This window comes from Gossypium raimondii, chromosome 4, assembly GCF_025698545.1.
Source record: "Gossypium raimondii isolate GPD5lz chromosome 4, ASM2569854v1, whole genome shotgun sequence".
NCBI lineage: Eukaryota > Viridiplantae > Streptophyta > Magnoliopsida > Malvales > Malvaceae > Gossypium > Gossypium raimondii.
The window spans coordinates 2188359-2209861 of record NC_068568.1 but is presented as its reverse complement, the minus strand read 5'-3'; the positions used below and the strand labels follow the sequence as shown (position 1 = coordinate 2209861).

General features: G+C 32.5%; 6 protein-coding genes across 9 annotated transcripts; 5 read left to right on the top strand and 1 right to left on the bottom strand.

Annotated features, from left to right (window-relative positions):
• Positions 1–1400: 1400 nt before the first annotated feature.
• Positions 1401–5447, bottom strand: LOC105778903 (pentatricopeptide repeat-containing protein At2g17140). Of its 3 annotated transcripts, none has more exons than XM_012602651.2 (4): positions 2610–5447; positions 2020–2308; positions 1817–1934; positions 1401–1707 (listed from the first exon to the last, which is right to left on the bottom strand). In XM_012602651.2, exons 1-2 carry the CDS (start codon positions 5099–5101, stop codon positions 2194–2196), a joined length of 2607 nt encoding a protein of 868 aa, XP_012458105.1. In that variant the 5' UTR covers positions 5102–5447; the 3' UTR covers positions 1401–1707; positions 1817–1934; positions 2020–2193. The 3 variants fall into 3 exon arrangements, with proteins under 3 accessions (XP_012458105.1, XP_012458104.1, XP_052485055.1); XM_012602650.2 differs by having other exon boundaries at positions 2024–2308; XM_052629095.1 differs by having other exon boundaries at positions 1817–2308.
• Positions 5448–5764: 317 nt separating this feature from the next.
• LOC105778912 (fructose-1,6-bisphosphatase, cytosolic) lies at positions 5765–8408 on the top strand. Its single transcript, XM_012602669.2, has 11 exons — positions 5765–6259; positions 6367–6414; positions 6529–6603; positions 6692–6753; positions 6901–6967; positions 7232–7345; positions 7458–7544; positions 7616–7752; positions 7908–7994; positions 8074–8149; positions 8236–8408. The coding sequence occupies exons 1-11, from the start codon at positions 6101–6103 to the stop codon at positions 8347–8349; spliced, it is 1026 nt and encodes a 341-aa protein (XP_012458123.1). The 5' UTR covers positions 5765–6100; the 3' UTR covers positions 8350–8408.
• Positions 8409–8738: 330 nt separating this feature from the next.
• LOC105778909 (uncharacterized) lies at positions 8739–11186 on the top strand. Of its 2 annotated transcripts, XM_012602661.2 has the most exons (3): positions 8739–9531; positions 9685–10643; positions 11050–11186. In XM_012602661.2, the coding sequence occupies exons 2-3, from the start codon at positions 9730–9732 to the stop codon at positions 11132–11134; spliced, it is 999 nt and encodes a 332-aa protein (XP_012458115.1). In that variant the 5' UTR covers positions 8739–9531; positions 9685–9729; the 3' UTR covers positions 11135–11186. The 2 variants fall into 2 exon arrangements, with proteins under 2 accessions (XP_012458115.1, XP_012458114.1); XM_012602660.2 differs by having other exon boundaries at positions 8739–10643.
• Positions 11187–11460: 274 nt separating this feature from the next.
• On the top strand, positions 11461–12902 carry LOC105778907 (uncharacterized). The gene has a single exon (XM_012602657.2). The coding sequence runs from the start codon at positions 11468–11470 to the stop codon at positions 12716–12718; it is 1251 nt and encodes a 416-aa protein (XP_012458111.1). The 5' UTR covers positions 11461–11467; the 3' UTR covers positions 12719–12902.
• A 1918-nt stretch (positions 12903–14820) lies between these two features.
• LOC105778916 (uncharacterized) lies at positions 14821–15728 on the top strand. The gene is made up of 2 exons (XM_012602678.2): positions 14821–15116; positions 15188–15728. The coding sequence occupies exons 1-2, from the start codon at positions 14937–14939 to the stop codon at positions 15539–15541; spliced, it is 534 nt and encodes a 177-aa protein (XP_012458132.1). The 5' UTR covers positions 14821–14936; the 3' UTR covers positions 15542–15728.
• A 1745-nt stretch (positions 15729–17473) lies between these two features.
• LOC105778908 (WAT1-related protein At1g25270) lies at positions 17474–20513 on the top strand. Its single transcript, XM_052629875.1, has 7 exons — positions 17474–17667; positions 17743–17805; positions 17898–18014; positions 18372–18633; positions 18725–18883; positions 18965–19116; positions 20300–20513. Exons 1-7 carry the CDS (start codon positions 17474–17476, stop codon positions 20511–20513), a joined length of 1161 nt encoding a protein of 386 aa, XP_052485835.1.
• Positions 20514–21503: the final 990 nt, after the last annotated feature.

The following is a 21503-nucleotide window of genomic DNA, read 5'->3' as shown; positions in this document are numbered from 1 at the left end:
GTATCACTGAACTATTAAAAAGTTCAAAATTGGTCACCCAATTAATTAGATTTGTCTATTTTAGTTCATTTCCGATTAGTTCTGTTAATTGTTTGATTGAATAATGAGGTAGCGATTTGAAATTGTATAATAACAAATATAACTCCTAATATTTATACATTATCTCAATCTAGTCATAATTTTAAAAATGTACTCTCAATAATTAAATTTATATAAATTATTTTTATTTAAAAACCTGAAAATTTTTAAAAGAATATAAATTTTATAAAATATAAAATTAAAACTTTTAAAATTAAAAAATATTTTAAAATATGAATTTTTTAAAATTTAATGTTATCTAAACTAGACCAAATCAATTAAATCAAGAATCAACTTGAATATCAACTTAATAAAAAATAAATAATTGATTGACTCACGAACCAATATGAACTAATTCAACTTAAAACTAGCAAATAGATGGGCTCAAACGAACTCACGTCGAACTTACTTTGAACATGAATCTTTTCGGACTCGAATCTTGTAAGTTCAACTTTTTGGATAGTGTATTCTAATATTTAGATTCTTAAGGCAACAATTAAAAATAGTTTAAAAGCTTTGGCATACATATTTCGGTTTCCAAGATAACATTTTATTTTCCGAGACACTTTTCTTGAAATATTTTTCAAAACCTTTCAAATTTACATAAAATTCATTTTAGTTTTCTATGTAAATTTTGTTTACATTAGTCTTGAACTTACATTATTTATCAAATCATCTCAAAATGAATGAAAAATTTAATATTTACTAAATTTAAATTTTGGAGTGACATAGCATCCACATGTATGCTACGGCAACAAATTTAAGATATTAATTTTCATTCATTTTGAGATAATTTGACATATAAAACGATTATAAGGGCTAAAAAGATAAAAATTAAATGAAAGACTAAAATGATTTTTTTGAAATTGAAGAGCAAAATAAATCATAATACCTATTTAAAAAATATTTTCAACTTTAAATTCACAATTTCCATGAAAATAAAAATCTATAAAAAGATAGTGGACTTTTGCTAATAATCATATTTTTAGTAATAAAAGAATTAATTCATCACTTTTATAACACTGGTAATTGTTTTCATTTTTGTTGAATGCAATGTCTCCGCTTAAAATGACTATTTGGTACATCTATTTACCAATAGAAAAATAGAAGCAAAATGGTATGTACATACATTCTTTATTATCAGGTCATCTTGATAAAAGTACTATCGAGTACTAAGAATTAGAATGCATTTTACTCATTCTATTCAAAAAATGGATAAATTAGTTTATATACGTTAGATGAAAAAGTAAATTAATTTTTTGTTTTAAAATTTTCATCTATTTGTACTGTAAAAAACTAGCTTAGCTGACGGAATAACTAGACAATAAAAAGTGATGTGCCGCGTGTATCTCATGTTGTCATACAAGGACAAGTTTTTAATGATAGATGGACAAAATTTTTACAGAAGAACCAGTTTACTCCTTGATCTAACGTTTATAAACTAATTTACCCATTTTTTGAATAGTAACTCAAAGTACAGTGTACAAATCCCTACATCAGAGACTAATACGGAGTTTGAATCTCTATCCATTGTAGTAATACATTCCTAATAAATTAGCAGTGTAGTATTAGGAACAAGGGTGAGGAGGTTACCAGACCCTGAAATTAACACAATTCCTTGTACGCAGGCTGCAAAAGAAAAAAGAAGGTGTTTTCATATTTTCTCTTTTTCTGTTTAATCTGTCGTTGCTGTCATGGTAAGATGGCATAATGAATATGAAATATTCAAGAGCTTTACCCATAAACTCGATCATCAATGAGAGAACATCAGGACATCAGCATGTAAGAACCCTGCATCACTAATATAGAGCTTTACCAACAAACTCGAGCATTCAGCTTGGTAAATTGCTATCCATCTGCAGAAATATGAAAACAAGGTGCAATTTGGTATTCACTTCACAAGCACAGACAATTTACAGATATTAATCAGCACATCATGACCTACTGCGCATCATTTGCCCGCATTCCTGACTTCTGAAGATGTTGAAATTAAAATGAATATTTTCCATGAGTGCGCTGCCTAGCAAATCCTTCGTGAATGACAAATTAATCCTTGTTTAATCATTATTAACCTCTAAACTCATCTCCAGACAAATGGGAATTTAACGACCGACTTCACCAGTAATCAAGAAACTCAGTTTTCTCGGTCTGCAAACTTGGTATGCTTCCTTGACCCCAGCCTTTCTGTACCCGCTTAAGGGTTTTCAAAGCAATTCCACTGCCATCATCTCTGTAAAAGAATATAAAATAGAAGCTATGTCAAGTATACCAAATAGTATACAGAGAACAATATACTACTACACCAATAGAAAAGAACGTGATGGGTTACCAGGCAAAGACATTATTAAAAATATATCACATATAGGAGTCCAGGATACCAAAGGCTTTACTGGCAGTGTCATGACATAACATATGTGATTTTATTAGATAATGGTTCTTTAATACTTTTTTGAGGGAAGACTATAGTTCACTACTGTCTATATTTGGCAATTATCATTTAGCACCAAACAGAATTACTACTTTAGCCATACCTGTGTACTATTGTTTGCCAGTCATCTCCACCATACTTCGTTTCCTTTCTATGGATCAATTCCTTTGGTTTTCGAGATATCTTATTTTCCACTCTACCATCTGAAGCCATCTCCAACATCTTCTCTGCAAGTTCATCAGCCTCATGCTTGTTTCCTCTTTTACCCAAGTCATCAACCACAGGCATGAATGATGCAGGGTCAAATTTGTATCCTTTGATAATCAACTTGTGCAAAATTCCACTAGCTTCCTCTAACTTCCCATCTTTACAAAGTTTTTCAATGAGATCCTTATAAAGGAAGTTTCCCAGATGAAAAGATCTATCTAATGCAGCTTCAAAGATCACTTTAGCTTCTGAAAGTTGCCCACCAGAAAGCAACTCATTGAACATTAAACTATAAAAGGCTTCCTTGTGACCACATATACTAAGACCAATCTCGAATAACTCCTTCGCTACTCCAAAATCACTTGCCTTGCAGAAAGCTTCTATTAACATCCTGAAGGTAGAAATATTAGGATTTATACCCATTTGCAGCATGTCATCCAAGATAGAAGTAGTGTCCTGGATTTTCCCATTTTTGCAAAGAGACTGAATAATGTTATTGTATATGCAAACATTAGGAGTAATCCCTCTTTCTCTCATCTCATCGACAAGTCCATAAATTTCAAATATTTGATTTTTACTTCCTAAGCCAAGTATCAGTGAATTATAAGTCTGTACGCTCTTATTACATCCTTTTTTCTCCATGTCCTTGAGAACTCGAAATGCAGATGAAATCTTTCCTTCTTTACAGAAAATATGGATGAAAGTATCAAAAATAACCGCATCGGGTTGCAAGTTTTTACCCATCATCTCTCTGAATTTCTTTTTAGCTTCATCTATCTTTCCTGCTTTGCATAGAGCACTAATTATGATAGAATATGTAACTAAGTCAGGAATACATCTCATGCTACGGCTAACATCATCAACTAGGCCAATAAATGAGTTCCCAAGGTTACCTAGAGCAGCACTTCCATGTGTCCACATCTCATGTGCAATTTCCATAGCTTTGTCCAATTTCCCACTTTTACACAAACCATCAATTACAATATTGCAGGTCACAGTATCCACACCATAGCCTTTTTCATTCATCTTTTGCAATAACTCTTCTGCCTCCAATATTTTACCCTCTTTCCATAGGCTATGCAGCAAAATATTACAGGTATAAGTATTAGGGACATAACCACTTCTCATCATCTCATTTAGAATAGCATTTGCTTCAGATAACTTCCCTTTACGACAGTAGCCGTGCAGTAAAGTGCTATAAGTTACTGTATCAGGGGAAAGACCACTCCTTACAATAAAACCCATCACCATTCTCGCATCAGAAAGCATCCCATTCTTGCATAAACCATCCATCACAATGTTATACGAGTAAATATTAGGTTCTACACCTTTATCTACCATATCTTCAAGTACCAACTGAGCCTCTACTAACTTTGCGTTTCTTAGCAACCCCAACAACCAAATATTATAACTATCTAAATTCATCAAATCACCATTTTTCTCCATGGACTCAACCAAGGCCTTTGCTTCCACCAACATCCCTTGCTTACAAAACCCTTCAAGCATTAGATTATAGGTTATAACATTAGGCCGAGGTAGCCCCAATGCTTCATCTATTTGCATATCCCTAAAAATCCTTGATGCTTCAAGAACTTTACCGGCACTACAAAGAGCTGATATTCTAGCATTGAATGTCACAACATCAGGAAACAAACCATCCTCTCTCATTCTTTCCACCAATTTTTCAGCATCACCAGTTTTACCTTCCTTACAAAAACTTGAAATCAATGTATTATACACAACTCTGTTAGGCAAAATCCCAGAACTTCTCATCTCATCCAAAAGCTCCAACCCTTTATTAGCAAGGCCAAACCTACAATACCCACGAACCAAAATCCCAAAACTAAACTCATTCGGCAAGCAACCTTTCTCAGGCATTTTATCAAACAACTCTCGGGCATCCTCCAAATGACCCAAATCACATAACCCACAAATCAAAAGATTAAAAGTATAAGTCTCCGGAGAAACACCAGCTAAGACCATATCTTTATACAGCCAAAGCACACAATCTGAACGTCTTTCTTTAATACAACATCCAAAGAGAACATTGTACAAACAGATGGAAGGCGGGTTTTGTGGGAACATTTTTCTTATAGATTGAAACTGGGAAAATGCTTTATCAAAGAAACCCGATTTGGCTAAGAGATTAACAAGTGAAATGAGGGAAGGAAGGGACTTTTCTTGAGGCTGTGAGGATAAGAGAAGGAGGTGAAGATGATCGATTTCTGGGAGCATTTTGGAACGAATAAGGATACGAGCAATGGTGGGTACTGATGAAAGAAAACAAGGATTGGATGGTGAAGATTGAATGCGCTTGAAGAGTTGCCATGCAAGCTTTGGGTTTTTGGTGTTTTTGAGGAGTGCTTGGGTAAGCTTCGTTGTTCCCATGTAATGGTTTTTCGATCAACTATTGACTGCTAAACAAAGGGTGAATCCAAGCCTTTAGAGGGGCAAGCATTGCTGCATCCCGCCTGCTTCCTCAACCCTGTAATCCTTGTCTCCGCTATGTTATCAATATAGCATTTTGAGCTGCTTGTTTGATGATTCAATGCTCGATTGCTAACAGGTGACACCGTTTTGAGCTGATACACCAAAACAAGTCACTTTAGTCCAGTTATAAACAAAGTTAAAGCTCTCCAAAGATAAACTAGAACGGTAAATAAGGTGGGTTTGACCCGGATTGATAATCGGTTCAAATGATTCAAAAGAAAAATAAGTTAGAAAAAAAAATCGGTTTGAATCGGATTTTTAATTCAATTTTATCAATATGTACAAATTTCAAAGGTAATTTGATTTAGCCTTTTTGTTCCAGATTACATCCTACTTATGAATGTTCCCTTCCAAAATGTTAATTTAATTTATTTTTTAATATATTTCTGAATGTATATATACTTAAAAATATCAATTTATTTTTTATATATTAAATTATCTATTTTTAAATATAACTAATATCTGCCAAGCTACTACCTTTTAATTTAAAGGAGAAAGAAAACGCCATTGTTGATCAAAGGGTAACAGCTTGCGATAGTAGAAACAGCATAGATGGAAAAATAATAATAAAAAGATCTGACCTTGATTCTTGATGACTCACAGCCAAGTGATCAAAGGGTACCCCAAACGTGTCATTCCAATCCTCCATTGACTCGACCTGGTTCTGTTCATTTTGGTTATATTCTTTGGTATCATCATCCCACATTCCCAACTTGTTATCCCTAATTCGTGGAATATTATATATTCCTCTACTTCACCTTCATACGCAACAATAACAGAAGCAAAAAAGAAAAGGGTTCTCTGCTCACTAAGTTTTATTCTTTTATCATTTCATTTGATCGCCAAAAAAAGAAAAGCTTAATCCAAATTGAAGAGGAAAAAAAAAAAGGGTGCACCATGGATCATGCAGCTGATGCTCATAGAACTGATTTGATGACCATCACTCGCCATGTCCTTAATGAACAAACCAAGTACCCTGAATCTCGTGGTGATTTCACCATCTTGCTCAATCATATTGTTCTTGGCTGTAAATTCGTTTGCTCTTCTGTTAGCAAGGTTCTTACTTCTTACAGTTACCTTTTCTCAATGACCATTCCTTCAAATGTATGTATTTGACCCCAAAATCCTTTTTCTTTTGTGTGTGTGTGTGTGCGCGTTTATAGGCGGGTCTTGCCAAACTATTTGGACTTGCTGGAGAAACCAATATCCAGGTATGGTTTAAATTGTTTAAAAAGCTTTAAAATCCCATTTTAATGGCTTCCTTATTGATCTATATTGTATTATAAAATTTGGGTCTATTTTGTTTTTGTTTTTCAATGTTTCAGGGTGAAGAACAAAAGAAATTGGATGTGCTTTCTAATGAAGTTTTTGTTAAGGCTTTGATTAGCAGTGGAAGAACAGTAAATAATGCCTGAAAACCATTTGTTTAAATGCTTGATTGAATAAAAATTAGTGCTTGATTTTTATATATTAAACATTTTTATGTAGTGCCTCCTGGTTTCTGAGGAAGATGAAGAAGCTATATTTGTGGATCAATCAAAGCGTGGAAAGTATATATTCAAATCCGACATGAATATGTTCAATTCTTTTTTGAAAATTTTCTATATACTTGAAAGATCATATTCATTCACTATATTTATCCATGTATGAACTCTAGGCTAACTTATCATGCCAAAATTTTGTGGTGTTTTATTCAGATACATTGTTGTTTTTGATCCATTGGATGGATCCTCAAACATTGATTGTGGTGTTTCCATAGGAACTGTATGGCCTCCTTATACACCCCTCTCAAGCTTGTATCGTAAAAGTCTTTGTACTAAGTTTGATTGCATTTTGCCCCTTTACTTAAAAAAAGAGCAAATTAGTCCCTATACAAAATCAAAGAGCAAACCGGCCCATGTTTTTCAGTAAAAGGGGTAAAATGCAATCTAACCCTTAGTACAGGGTCTCCATGATACTTTTACCTTCTTTTACTTAATGAAAATGGTTTATGAATGTAACATGCATGTTTTCCCTCTTGTAATTTAGATATTTGGGATTTATATGGTGAAACATAAAGACAATCCCACCATTGATGATGTATTACAACCCGGAAATAATCTCGTAGCAGCCGGTTATTGTATGTACGGAAGCTCCTGCACGGTTAGAAAACAGTCTCTCATCACCATTTATCAGCATTTGTAGAAACTTAAATCGGTTTTGCTTTTTGATGATTGAAGCCTAAAGGAAGTGTTGTTTTCTTTTGATTTTGCAGTTAGTGCTAAGTACTGGGAGCGGCGTTAACGGTTTCACTCTCGATCCATCTCTAGGGGAGTTCATATTAACTCATCCCGATATCAAGGTATTAACACTTACTCCATTGATCAAGTTGTCATGATGTTATAGTTACATTACCTGTTTGCTTTGGAGCAGATACCTAAGAAAGGAAAGATTTATTCGGTAAATGAAGGAAATGCCAAAAATTGGGATGAACCAACTCGAAAGTTTGTTGAAAAATGCAAGTTCCCTACAGATGGTTCACCCCCAAAGTCCCTTAGATACATTGGAAGGTATTTACTATTAGCTACGCTATTCGAACTCAAATACGAGCATCAGATATGATCATATTCTTATATTATATCCGGATACTGGTCAAATACGAGTGCTAGACCCGGAAAAAAAAACTAACAAGTTGCTTTCAACTAATGACATTACACTTTTGCAGCATGGTTGCAGATGTTCACCGAACATTGCTTTATGGTGGTATCTTTTTATACCCTGCAGATAAGAAAAGTCCTAATGGGAAGCTACGGTAAAGTATTGTTTCAAAAGCTTCATTTTTTCATTGCAACTTTATACGAATAAATCGAGCTTTTGTGTTTCGAATATAGTGTTCTTTACGAAGTTTTCCCTATGTCATTCCTAATGGAACAAGCTGGAGGTCAAGCTTTTACTGGAAAGCAAAGGGTAATGTGATATCAACTCACTATTCTTTGTTCTCATATATACATACATATATTTACATATGTTGTTGATCTTTGATGGAGTTGCAGGCCCTCAATTTAGTTCCGGGGAAGATACATGAACGATCTCCGGTTTTCCTTGGTAGCTATGATGACGTTGAAGAAATTAAAGCACTCTATGCTGCTGCTGATGCTGCAAAATAGGAAGAAGGAAATGCTGCATAAACTTGTAGACTTTATATCAGTCTTTTTAAGCTTTTTAACATGTGGTTCCTTAAGAGTACTAATAATTTAATTGAAGAATCAAATAAGACTAAATTGATATAAAATTAATATTTATTATTTAAAAAATCGTTTTATATTTAAAAATGTTAATAAATAGCAAACAAATAAACTAACTATATAATATTTCTCTGTATAAGACCATAACTCAAGTGAGCAATAGAAGAAAGTATTAGCACCTCTCTTGAAATCTCCTCAAAAGTCTTCAATCTTTGGTTTGTTATCAAAACCATTTTAGCCAAGAAGTCAGCAGTTTTGTTAAATTCTCTAGGAAGATTTTTATGATTCAAGATCTTACATTTCTCAATAGGTGATGATTACGTTTAATGAGGGTAGACTTGTCAGAGAAGAATCTTGAATAGCTTTGATTGCCTCCACATTATCAGATTGAATTTTCACACCATCATAGCTCCTAATTTGGATGAGGGTCAGACCATCAAGTATACTCCATAATTTAGCATCAAAGATTGAATATTTGCCCAAGTTTTTGTTGTACCCCATAATTCACTCTCCATTTTCATTCCTTATGACCCCGAAAAAATATAATTTTTAAGACATTTTTATACAATAAATATTAACTTTTACAATTTAGACTTTAACTAAATTGATTCATTTAATAATAAATGGACTAAACTAATTCATTCCCTATTATACAGGGACCTTCCATGTATTTTAACCCTCGTATTTGCAGCCCAAACCATATATACAGGTGTGGCATGATTTAACCGGGTCGGACCTGACCCAACCATGCCAAATTGGACGCATGTAGTAGCACAACTGCAAATTCGCAAAAAAATAATTAAAAAAAATGGAGTTTTGGAGCCAAAATATAAAACTTTCTTCGTTAAGAAAAAAAAAACTAAACCTTTATGAATATGACGAAATGGGTTTTTACTTTTGTGCCAGATAAGTCTCCTTTTTAGCTAATATTATTGCTTTAGAACTTGCTTTTTTGCATTTGAAAATAATCCCAAAAAAAATGAATGAAATTGGGGGTTATATTTGATTTCTACAATGTTGCATGTAATTTAGGTGTTTAATTGTTTTCAGATTTTCTGAATCTTCGTGCTTGATTTCACTTTAATTGCTGTATCCACTCAAAAGGTTCTGCTTTTAATTTACCATCTATATTAGCAGAATTTCCTTTTCTGGTTTTAAAAGGTTTAAAAAGCTTGAAATTTTCTTTTTGTTTGGTAAACTATGGAGGGAAATCCAGTATCAGATGATAATTTGATTCAAGGTGATGGCTCATTTCAGGTTCATGAAGGGTTAAACCCACAATTTTACCAATTTCAAGATGTTATGAAAGAAATTGGAAAATCTTGTGATGATAATTGGAATAATTTTGATGAAGAAGGTGGTGGTGGTTGTGATGGATGTTGTGATGGTGGTTGTAAGGGGAAAGGCGAGTTCTTGTGGCGGCGAGTGAAATGGACGGTGCAAATGGTTAAGCTGTTGATCAATGCTGTTTGTTATATCGACGAAGATGCGTCTTCTGATTGTCAAGGTGGTATCAAGAGAAAACCGTCTATGTCGCATAAGATAGGTAAATGGACATGTGTTTCGAAACTTATGGTTGAAAGGGGTTATCGTGTATCGCCTCAACAATGCGAGGACAAGTTCAATGATTTGAATAAAAGATACAAGAGACTCAATGATGTGCTTGGTAAAGGTACTTCTTGCAAGGTTGTGGAGAAGCCGGAGCATTTGGATGTAATGGACGTATCCGATAAGGTAAAAGAGGAAGTGAAGAAGATTTTGAGTTCGAAGAATTTGTTTTACGAGGAGATGTGTTTGTACCATACCGGGAATAGATTGTATCTTCCTCAAGATCCCAAGTTGCAATGCTCCTTGCAGTCGAGGCAGTACAATGGGGATAATGAGTTCGAGAAAGAACTGCACGATGCTGAACCGGATGATGTGTTTCATAAGGGAAACGACGTGAGTTTGAACGGTATGGAGTATGGCAAAAGCAGCGCCTATGGATTGCAAGAGCAATGGATGGCATTCCGTTTACTCGAGCTGCAAAAGCTGAAGTTACAAATTCAGGTCCAAAAGCTTGAGCTCGAAAAGAAACGGTTTAAGTGGCGAAGGACAAATTGGAACCAGGACAAGGATTTAGATAAGACGAGGCTGGAAAATGAATGCATGAAGCTTGCAAATGAGCTATTGGCATTTGAGTTAGGAACAAGGAAAGGAGTAGTTTCTGAAACTGAGTACGTGTTGTGATTCGGGTACTTCTTGGAATTGTATTATAAGTTTAGTGTAACGAAAGACTTACTAGGTTTGTTTACGGTTGTCAATATCGTCACCTCATGTTTTCTTAAACAATACGTTATGGTATTTTGTTTCATCTGTTTTCAGGCTATTACGAATTTCGAACATAAACCTGTTGTGAGCTGTGTTTTCTGTGTTACCTGTATGTTTTGTAAGCATTAATGAACTGACAAGTGGCACTTAGATATTGTGTTTATGTTAAAACCGAAGCTACATGTGCCCAAGTTGCCTTTCGGCCGTTTCAGTTTTATCGTCCGTTTTCACTAATTCCCAAGCATTCACATATTGCACCAACTGCACTTTAAATCTGAATTATTATCTGTTGTTGCTGTTTCCACATCGCAGTTTTGTAAAGACAGAGCGAAAGGTCAGATGGAGGAAATGGCCGTTTTTGCTACATGCAACAGATAAGTCCCATTTGGCTATTTGAGTTTGTTATATACATTTTCTTTCTTGTTCATAAATTTATGATTTGGCTCTCGTTTGGATCTACTTTCGTGAAATCAAGTGTTGTTTCTTCCAATCGGTCTTAGAAATTAGATGGACTTTGGCTGTAAAGTATTGCTTTGCTTAAGCTTTTACTGATAAATCTCCTTGTAGTTACAGCTATCCATGGAAAGAAAATCATTCCGTGGGACTTCTTTAGCTCGGTGCTAAACCGAGAATGACATTTAACTGCTTATATCTGTTATTGTGCTCCAATGGCATCTAGATACTAAGCACCCGGATTGTGTCCCGACAAGCTTATTTTTGCTTGGAAACAATGGAAGGTAAACCATCAGCAGGTGGTAACATGCTGCAGGAATGGGAATACGGTTGCCTAGGCCTACAAGGATCGATACAGCCTCAAAACGAACAACAGCCATGCACGTCCAAACTTCCTTCTGCTTTCGGTTCAGTTGAAAACGAGAGACGGGAAGTCACTGTTATCGAGGATGATGTGACAAATTATGCCATACAATGCATGCGCGAGCACAATGAAGCTGGTAAGAACGAGGACGGGCCACCATGGCAACGCATGAAATGGACCGGAAAAATGGTGAAGCTTTTGATTACCATTCTTTCTTACATCGGAGAGGATCCTTCCACCGATTGTGCCGGTAATCAGATAAAAGTTTCTTCTCTTTTGAGGAAACTCGGGAAATGGAAGTGTGTTTCGAAGGTGATGCTTGAACGAGGTTACATCGTCTCTCCACAACAATGTGAGGACAAGTTTAATAATTTGAACAAAACATATAGGAGATTAAATGATTTACTAGGGAGAGGCACTTCTTGCAAGGTTGTTGAGAACCCGAAGCTTTTGGATATAATAAACGTATCGGAGAAAGGGAAAGAAGATGTACGAAAACTTTTGATGTCAAAACATTTGTTTTTCGAAGAGATGTGCTCGTATCATAATGGCAATCGATTGTATCTACCTCATGATCCTGATTTGTTGCAGTCTTTGTTGTTTATTCTAAAGAATGAAGATGATTACGAGCTACTTGACTCGAACCAACCCGTGCCTGATAAAAAAGCTGGTGTTACAGCTAAGGATAATGAGGATTTTGCGGAGTTCTCAGCAAAGTGGTTAGAGCTGATTAGCGAAAACGGTATTGCCCCATCGGGTTCTAACCAAACTTTAAATGCTCAAGGTGATGCAACCGAGTACAATGGGGCGAATTCCGGGTTTTCTGCAGAGATCTCAACACTGTGGTTCAAGCCAATGAACGATAACGAAGTTGTAGGTCCCACGAGTTCTTTGAAACCGTCATGTTTCAACCAAATTCCGGACACTGAAGACAATGAAGCAGATGGATCACAATGGATGACAAGGCGGGCATATCAACTAGAGAAGCAAAAGCTACGGCTGAAGTCCAAGGTGCTCGATTTAGAGAAACAGCGGTTGAAGTGGAGGCGTCGAAGCTGGAAACAGGACATGGAACTGGAAAAGATGAGACTGGTAAACAAGTGTTTGAAACATGGAAATGAATGCATTGCATTGCAACTTAAGGGTAAAAAGATTGGATCTTGAAAGGGTTTTAAGTATATCAAAGTTGGTTCTTTTTTTTTTTTTATCAATGGCTGCTGTTTGTAATAGTTTCAAACAGTACCTATTGTTTTTTTTATTTTTTATGATAATGTATAAAATCACCTCTTGTATCTTCGGATATGCATGTCATCAATTTCCATTGCCATGGATTCAGGTTTTTGGTTTATCAACTTTCCATATACTATTGATTTTATTCTAAAATTGACAAAATTGTATATTTGTTATCATTATAAATTTATAAGATTTCGATCTAAATCTTGGTAAAAGTATCGTTGAGGCCCTTATACTAGAAGTTAGCTGCATTTTGTTCTTTTTATTCAAAAAATAGATAAATTAGTTCTTATATGTTAGATCGAAGAACAAATCGGTCTTTTCGGTAAAAAATTCCATCCATTTCTACCTAGTGTGGTTGAACCAAGAACGTTTTATAAAACTCTTGGACCCCCGGATTTGGAGTATCTTACTTTCACACAATTCACAGGGTTCAACAAGCAATCAATATTTTATGATCAAAGGTGTAGTACTATTTGTAGCAATGGTCCTTATATATCGTATTAACAATTGAAATATGGTCGAAAGAAAAAAATCTCTATTTGACAAGACTTCTTCCTATACCTATGAATTCCGTTGGACTCAGAAATAATAAAAGAATCTTTTGGGTCTTCCAATATCAATAAGTTGATTGTTTCGCTCCAGTATATTCTAAAAGGAAAAAAGATCTTTGAGAACTATTTTTTGGATCCGAGAGAGAGTACTTGGGTTCTCCCAATAACTATACATGATGTGTCACGTGCACCTTATGCTGACATACAATAATCAATTTTTAATAGTAAAAAATGGATCTAAAATTTTAACATAGAGACCCATTTGCTCTTTCTTCTAACTTACAGGGACTAATTTGTTCATTTTTTAGTAGAGAGAACAAAATAATTTAGTTAATGTTTTAAATTATTATAAACTAAAATATTTGAATTAATAAAATGTTTAATAAATAATTAGTATATTAAAAATAACATTGACATATTAATAATATTAAAAATGTTTTAGTAAATAATAAATTACATAGTATTTAACAATTCATAACAAAATAGTAAATTATTAATAAGACCATAATTATGTATTTCATCTTTAAAATGTCAAAATTTGCATAAATTATTAATAAAAGTTTATACATTTACAAATTTCATCATTACTCTAAGTTTAAAATTATATCAATTTTTCGCTTAACTAAAAAAATATTAGATCATTAAAACAAGATTGTATACCCTTTTGATATAAAGTTATTAGTTCAAATATTTTGATAATTAACAATTAATAAAAAATATAAAATCAAATATTGATTGTAAATTTCATAATTACAAATATTAATAATAGTAAGATAATAATGCATCATAATTAATATTAGTAGTAAATAATTGATTAATTTTTTATAATTAAACAATTGATTAATTAGTAGTATATGATTGATAATATAACACCTTAAAGTAAACCCCACGTCGGCAAAGCACGGAAGAGATCTGAGTTGTATAAAGAGATAACAACACTTAAGTGATAAGAGACTTTTTGGGGTGTATGGGCGCTCTCGTGAGGGTCATGTGTGCCCAAAATAGATAGTATTTTATCAGGTCGAATATTGGATATGACATTTATTGGTATCAAAATCACTTACTGTGCCTCTTGAGTAAAGTGATAAGAGGCTTTTTGGGAGTTTATGAGTGCTCTAAAAAATTTCAAGGTACCTAATCATTCATATTCTGTAGGCTATTAAGAATAAATATTGCCATGAGTTTTAAAGTTACTCTATGCTTAAAGTGAAAATCGAACCCTTTACCAATAATCAAAGTAGAAAAAATCTTTACCATCTCATTTAACTTCCACGTTTAAATTTAATTTATTTTTAAGCAATCAAGTAAATTATATGAAAAGAAAAATGTAAAAGAGTAACTTATTTTTCAATGATTCCAAGATAAAAATAGATTGTGAATTTGGCAACCAATGGCTTTCCTTAACTCATTCTACACCACTCAAAGAACCCAAAACCAAACCTTATAAAAGCCCCTCAATGTAACCCTAGTCATCCTCATCACAATAAACTCCATTTCCTTCCATTTTGGTCTTCTTCTTCTTCTTTCAACCTTTCTCCTGCATATATATAAAAAAATCCCAAGAAAGAGAAAGGTAAAAGATCAAGAAATAGATAATGGGTGCTTGTGCTACTAAACCAAAGGTTTTGAAAGATGAAAACTCACCGGCCACCGTCCCCGCACCAGAACCGGTCAAGGAAGAATCCGTTCAGCCGGTTGAAACAAAAGACGAACCGGTGGTCGTGAAGGAAGCTGATGAAACCAAGCCGAATTCTCTTGGTTCATTGCTTGATAATGTAGCATCTTAACACTCTAATATATCATACATGAAAGGCTTCCCATTAACATACATTTTTTCTTTGTACAGGAAGAAAAGAGCAATGAAACTAAGGTGGAGACAATAACTGCTGAAGAACCAAAGATTAAAGAAGAAGCCGCCATTGTTGAGGCGCCAAAGAAAGTGGAAGAAGCCATTGTTGAGGCTCCAAAGGAGGCCCCAAAGAAAGCAGAAGTCATTGTTGAGGCTCCAAAGGAGGCCCCAAAGAAAGAAGAAGTCATTGTTGAGGCAAAAACAATGGTTGAAGCTGAAAAGCAAAAGAAAAAGGAAGAAGAAGAAGAAGAAGAAGAAGAGGTTATTGTTTTGGCTGAAAAGAAAAGTGAAGGAGCTAAGAAAGAAGAACCCATTGTAAAAGAAGTGAAAACTGAGGCACCCATTGTTTGATCATAGGGAAATGTAAGGGAAAGTTTATATATATATGTATGTGAGAACTAAGGAGAAAGAAGAAAAACAGGAGGAGGAAGAAGCAAAGGAAACTAGCAACATATGTAATCATAAACTCATAATATTTTATGTTGTTTGATTTTATGTTTCTTCGGGAAATAGAGGGAAAATGTGTTTATTTTTAATGTTTTTTAACTTAATTTATTTTTTAGATTACTTAAAATTAAATATCTTTTATTAAAGAATTAATAAAACACATTGAAAATAATATGAAAACAAAATAAGCAAAACAATTGAATTTGAAAATGCTTAAATCTAAATAACTAATAAAAATAAAAAATCATAAGCAAAAATTGAAAATGAATTTTTTTTGAAATTAACAACTAAAATTTAAGAAAAAAAGGAAAAAAACATTTAGCAACAAAAATTAAAATTAATAAATTTAACAGTTATAGCTATGTGAGACCTAAAAGTTTAAAATTTAAAACTTCAAGTACTAAAATGATAAAATTAAAGTATATAGACTAAATCTACAACTTTTTCAAAGTACAGAGACTAATTGCAGAAATCTTATAAAAAATCATATATGTATGTATAAGGAGGAATCCATTACACTGGTTTTACACCCTTCGTAACTTTTATGCGATTACTATATTAATAAGCTAAATTGTCTATCATATCGATCTAAAATATTGTATATATTAAAATGCATTTAACGGTTGAAAGTTATTTACATCAATTGAATAGTTAAAAATTTTAATTTATATCAAATTTGTCATGCATGATCTACATAAATGAAATATAAAATATAATGTTGAATTATTAAAATATCAATTATATAAAAACCACTTAAATTTTATCCTCCTATATATATTTCTATAAGTATTCTTGCAAATAAGGAAATTTTGCTTAGTTGGTATAATTTTATTGTGCCAAGTGTACATGTTTTAATATATATACTTTAATATGAAAAATTTTAAATTTTATTAACTTTAATTAAAGTTTTAAATTTTATAATATATATAATTATAATTAATTATAAAGTTTTAATATATATACTTTAATATAAAATTTTAAATTTACAATTTATTTTATGAATAACCAAGTAAATTCTAAATACTATTTTATTATATTGTATACTTTTTACATTTACACCATTGTTGTAATTCTATTAATCAAAATTCAATTAGCTTTCATCTTCGATCTTTGATATTAACTATCACATTAACTTAGATCTAAAATATGTTCTTGAGAAGTATTGATCCACTATATCAATTGTCGAATTGTCAGTTAAAACTTACTAGCCAAACTTAAAAAAAAAAAAAAAACTTAACAACCCAGTGACTTAAATGAAAACTTTCGAATAGTTTAATGATCATTTTGTAACTTTTTAAAGTTAAATGTCCGAAACGTAAACTTGCCGATAGTTTAGTGACATTGGGTGTAGTTTGCCCTATATATTTATAATAAAATATCACATTTACTAATTAAAAAATATTTTCTACATTATTTGAAAAAAATATATATTACCATTTATTTTTGCATGAGAATCCCCAAGAGAGAACGGAAATATACTGAATTTCTGTTTAGTTTATCTGATCAGTCCATTCACAACTCCTAGCCTAAGACCCGTTCTACTTTTGGATTCTTTGGAGGTTAGAGAAAATCACTATCTTTTTTTATTTTAATTTATTTTATTTAATTTTTCTTCAAAAATTAATGATTATTAAATCATTAAATAACAATAATTATCTGTTATAATATACTTTTGGAAGAAAAGAGAAAAAGATTTTTTCACAGGGTTTTTAATTTTTCAATTTTGGGTTCTCCTTTAGCAAAGAATTAAGCAGAGAAAACAAGAAAAAACCAACAAAGATTTCTGGATTTTTTTTCTTTGTTTGGTTTTCATATTATTGAGGTTTTATACATAAAATGGGTCGAATTGCGAATATTTTTCATAGTATAAAGCCGCCATTGTTAATGGTATTGGTACAGATCATATTTGCTGGTGTTAATGTAATGTATAAGTTGGCTGCAGATGATGGGATGAGTTTAAGGCTTATTGTGGTTTATAGATTCATGTTCGCCACTGTTATCATGGTTCCGCTTGCTCTTATTTTTGAAAGGTTAAAACTTAATCTTTTTTGGTTTCAGTTGTTCTTTTATCAGGTTTTTTTTATTTGTGTCTTTTTTTTTTACAGGAAGAGCTTGAAGAAAATTAATAGAAAAGTACTGCTTCAAGCGTTTCTTTGTGGATTATTTGGGTATGTTTAACTTAAATTTATATGTTTATACATGTATATATATATAAAAAAAAACCTGTTTGTTTTAAGCTAATTGTAAAGGTATTTAACAGAGGATCATTGGGTCAAAACTTGTACCTGCAAAGCTTGGTGCATACATCTGCAACATTTGTTGCAGCCATGATCAACCTTGCTCCAGCCTTTACTTTTATTTTGGCCATTTGTTTCAAGTACACTTCTTAACCCTTTGTTGATTTTTATTTTTTGTGCCCGTTGGATACTTCAATGGGTGTGGTATTGGGTTCCTAGTGTTTATGTTGGATTTTATCTCTAGTTTCTGTTGAGAGTTCTAGTGGATTCAGCGACTCTGCTAAGAGGTCAAGGAGTTGACATGCAGTAGGAGCACCCTCACCCACTAGGGGCGTTGGTGAGTGAAAATTTATGGACCACCGTTACCTCCTCAAACTCTCAATACAATCACAAAACCCAGAGATAAAATCGAGTATAAACGTGGAACCCAATTCCAATTATCTCTAAATTTTTGTCATTTTTTACATGCATTGAAACAAAGTTAATTATGATAACAGGATGGAGAAACTAGCAATAAGAACAAATGCAGGGAAAGCCAAAGTGTGTGGGACATTAATAGGAATAGGTGGAGCAATGGTATTCACATTTTACAAAGGTATAGACATAAACATCTGGTCAACAAATGTTAACCTTTTAAAGCATCATCATCATCAACAAGTAGGTCCTGGACCTTCATATCATGGCACTGGTCACTTCATTATCGGTGCTTTTTTCGGTCTTTTGAGTTGCATTTCTTTCTCTTTGTGGTTGATCAATCAGGTAAAACTTGGGTTCTATTCCTTTTCCTATTCCATCAATTTCACTCTACTTACATGATCTTTTTTTGTACTTAATTTTTGAACTTTGTTAGGCTAAAATGAGTGTGGGGTTCCCTTACTTGTATTCAAGCACTGCTTTGATGTGTTTGATGGGATCAATACAAGGAGCTTTATACGCAGTTTGTACTGTGAGAGATTGGAATCAATGGAAGCTTGGGTGGAATGTTAGGCTTTTAGCTGTTGTTTTTGTGGTATGTTAATGGCTACATATTGGGGTTTTCTTTTGGGGGAAAATTGAACATGTTGACATTGTTTTTTTGGTTATGTTGCAGGGAATTATGGGATCTGCTTTGTTGGTGTTTTTGGTATCATGGGCTGTTAGGTTGAAGGGACCATTGTATGCAGCTATATTCAATCCATTGGGGCTTGTGTTTGTTGCTATTGTGGGATCTTTGTTACTCGATGAAAAGTTGCATTTAGGAAGGTATATTTTGTCATATATGCTTTACTATTTTATTATATTCTTCTAGCACTAACATAGTAATTATAATATTGATATAGATATAATGGTGGCAAAATGAGACTGAATTTCTAAACATAAAAACTTGAACTTGAAAAGATTTAATATACTAAATTTGAAAGAAAAAGAACTCAAGCTTACAACAATTTTAATACGAAAAAGAAAACTCCACATTAGTACTTGAAACTTAGATAATAAAAAAATCCTGCGCTTAAAAGAAACTCAAAATCAAAATCTAACTTGAGATTAGCTTGGATCTGAATTGAATTTAAAACAGTTCGAATTTGAATCTAAACTCTAAAACGTTTGGAACTTGAAAAACTCAATTCAAACCCAAAATAATCCAAACATGAAAATATGACTTAAAAAATGTGAAGGTATAATTGAATATAAAGATTAAAACTTGATACCCAAATAAAAAACTCTAAACTTAAAAGCTCAAAAAAAATACCCTAAAATTGACTCAAATCCTAGTTGAATTCAAAGAAATTCAAACCTGAAAAATTAAACTAAAAAAGGGTTCAACTCAAATATATCTTAAGATTGACTTGAACTCCAACTAAACTCAAAACAGTTTGAACTTGAAAAGAACTGAACCATCAAAAAAACTTAAATCTGAAAACACCCGAACCTAAAACTATTAGATCCCAAAATTACATGATCTAAACCCGAATTAAGTTTACATAACTGTTACACCCAAACTTTGAACTTAAAAAACTCAAACTCGAAAACCTCCAAAATCCTAAAACAACTAAAACAGAAAATTACATGATCTAAACCTGAATCAAGTTGTTATCTTTATACCTACAAACAACATTCACACTCAAACTTTGAACTACAAAAATATTCAAACTCGAAAATACTTGAACTTGAAACAATTAAAACCCAAAATTAAATGATCTAAACCCAAATCAAATTCTACCTTTATACTTACCCAACACTAACACTCAAACTCTAAACTACAAAAACATTCAAACCAGAAAACACCCAAATTTAAAACAACTAAATTTCAAAATTACATTATACAAACCCGAATCAAATTACTATATTTATACCTACACAACACTCACATCCAAACTCAAACAACTTAGCTGCAAATGGTGTTTTAGTTTCTAATTCTTTCTCTTTTTTCCTGTGAAATCAACAGTATCATAGGGGGATTAATGATAGTATGTGGAGTATATGTGGTGCTATGGGGCAAAGCCAAAGAGATGAAGCAAAAAACACAGTTAGTACCAGTACCAAAAGTAGATGAAGAATCAAATGAAATAGAAGAAGATAAACAAAGTGAAAATAAAGAAACTGATGAAGAACAAGAGCATGAAGGAACTGAAACTCCACCTGTAATAATTTTAGCTTAAAATTTTATCTTTTTTTCCCCTCAAAACTAGAAAAAAAAAAGAAATTTGGTCATTGGCAGCAACTTACAGTTTACTGCCAGATATATTTGTTGCACAAGACACTGTTTTGAAAGCTCATCTTTGGTGATTTATTACCTGTAATTCAAAGGCCAATTTGTACACCTGATATTAGATCATTTATTATATATTATTATAGCTATGTAGCAGCAATATATATGTTATTTTTATGAGTAGAATTATCCAATGAAAGGGTTTCTTTGTGTTGTGTGCATGAACCTATGAGAGCTTGCCATAATCATCATGGTTGAATTTAACATATATTTTAATTTAATATAATTATTTAAAAATTGTTATTAATTTATTATGTGTAAGTGGTGGATTTATTTATTTATTTATTCTTAAAATTATTTAATATCTCTGAGCAAATTGATTCTTCTTAAAAAATTAGAACAATTTAATCTTTCAATTTTGAAATAAACAACTAATTAAGGACAATTAATCATGGTTTTCCGTTAATTATATATAATTTTGATTGGTATAATAATAAATTTAGTGCTTAATGTTTATATATATTTTGTGTTGTTAGACAGAATATGTAAATATTACGAGCTAAATTTGTTAAATCAAGGCCAAATTGATAGAATATGTAAATGTTTGTGGGTTAAATTTGTTAAACAATACCAATTTGACACAATGTGTAAACTTTTGTGGACTAAATTTGTTATTATACCAATAGAATATAGGGTAAACTACCTACTTGGTCACGTAACTTTTGGGGGCTTTTATTTTGGGCCCTCGCAATTTTGTCACTCAACTTTAAGACGCTTTCATTTTAGTACCAATCATTAAATCTCTAACAGCGGTTAACTATGCAAACTAAATTATGTTCTCACTTTCATTTTGGTCACCAAAAAAATATCTTTTTTTAAAGTATTGATTGTGGTAAAAAAAAAACTAAGGATTAAGTAAAAAAAAGGGGTAGAAACTAAA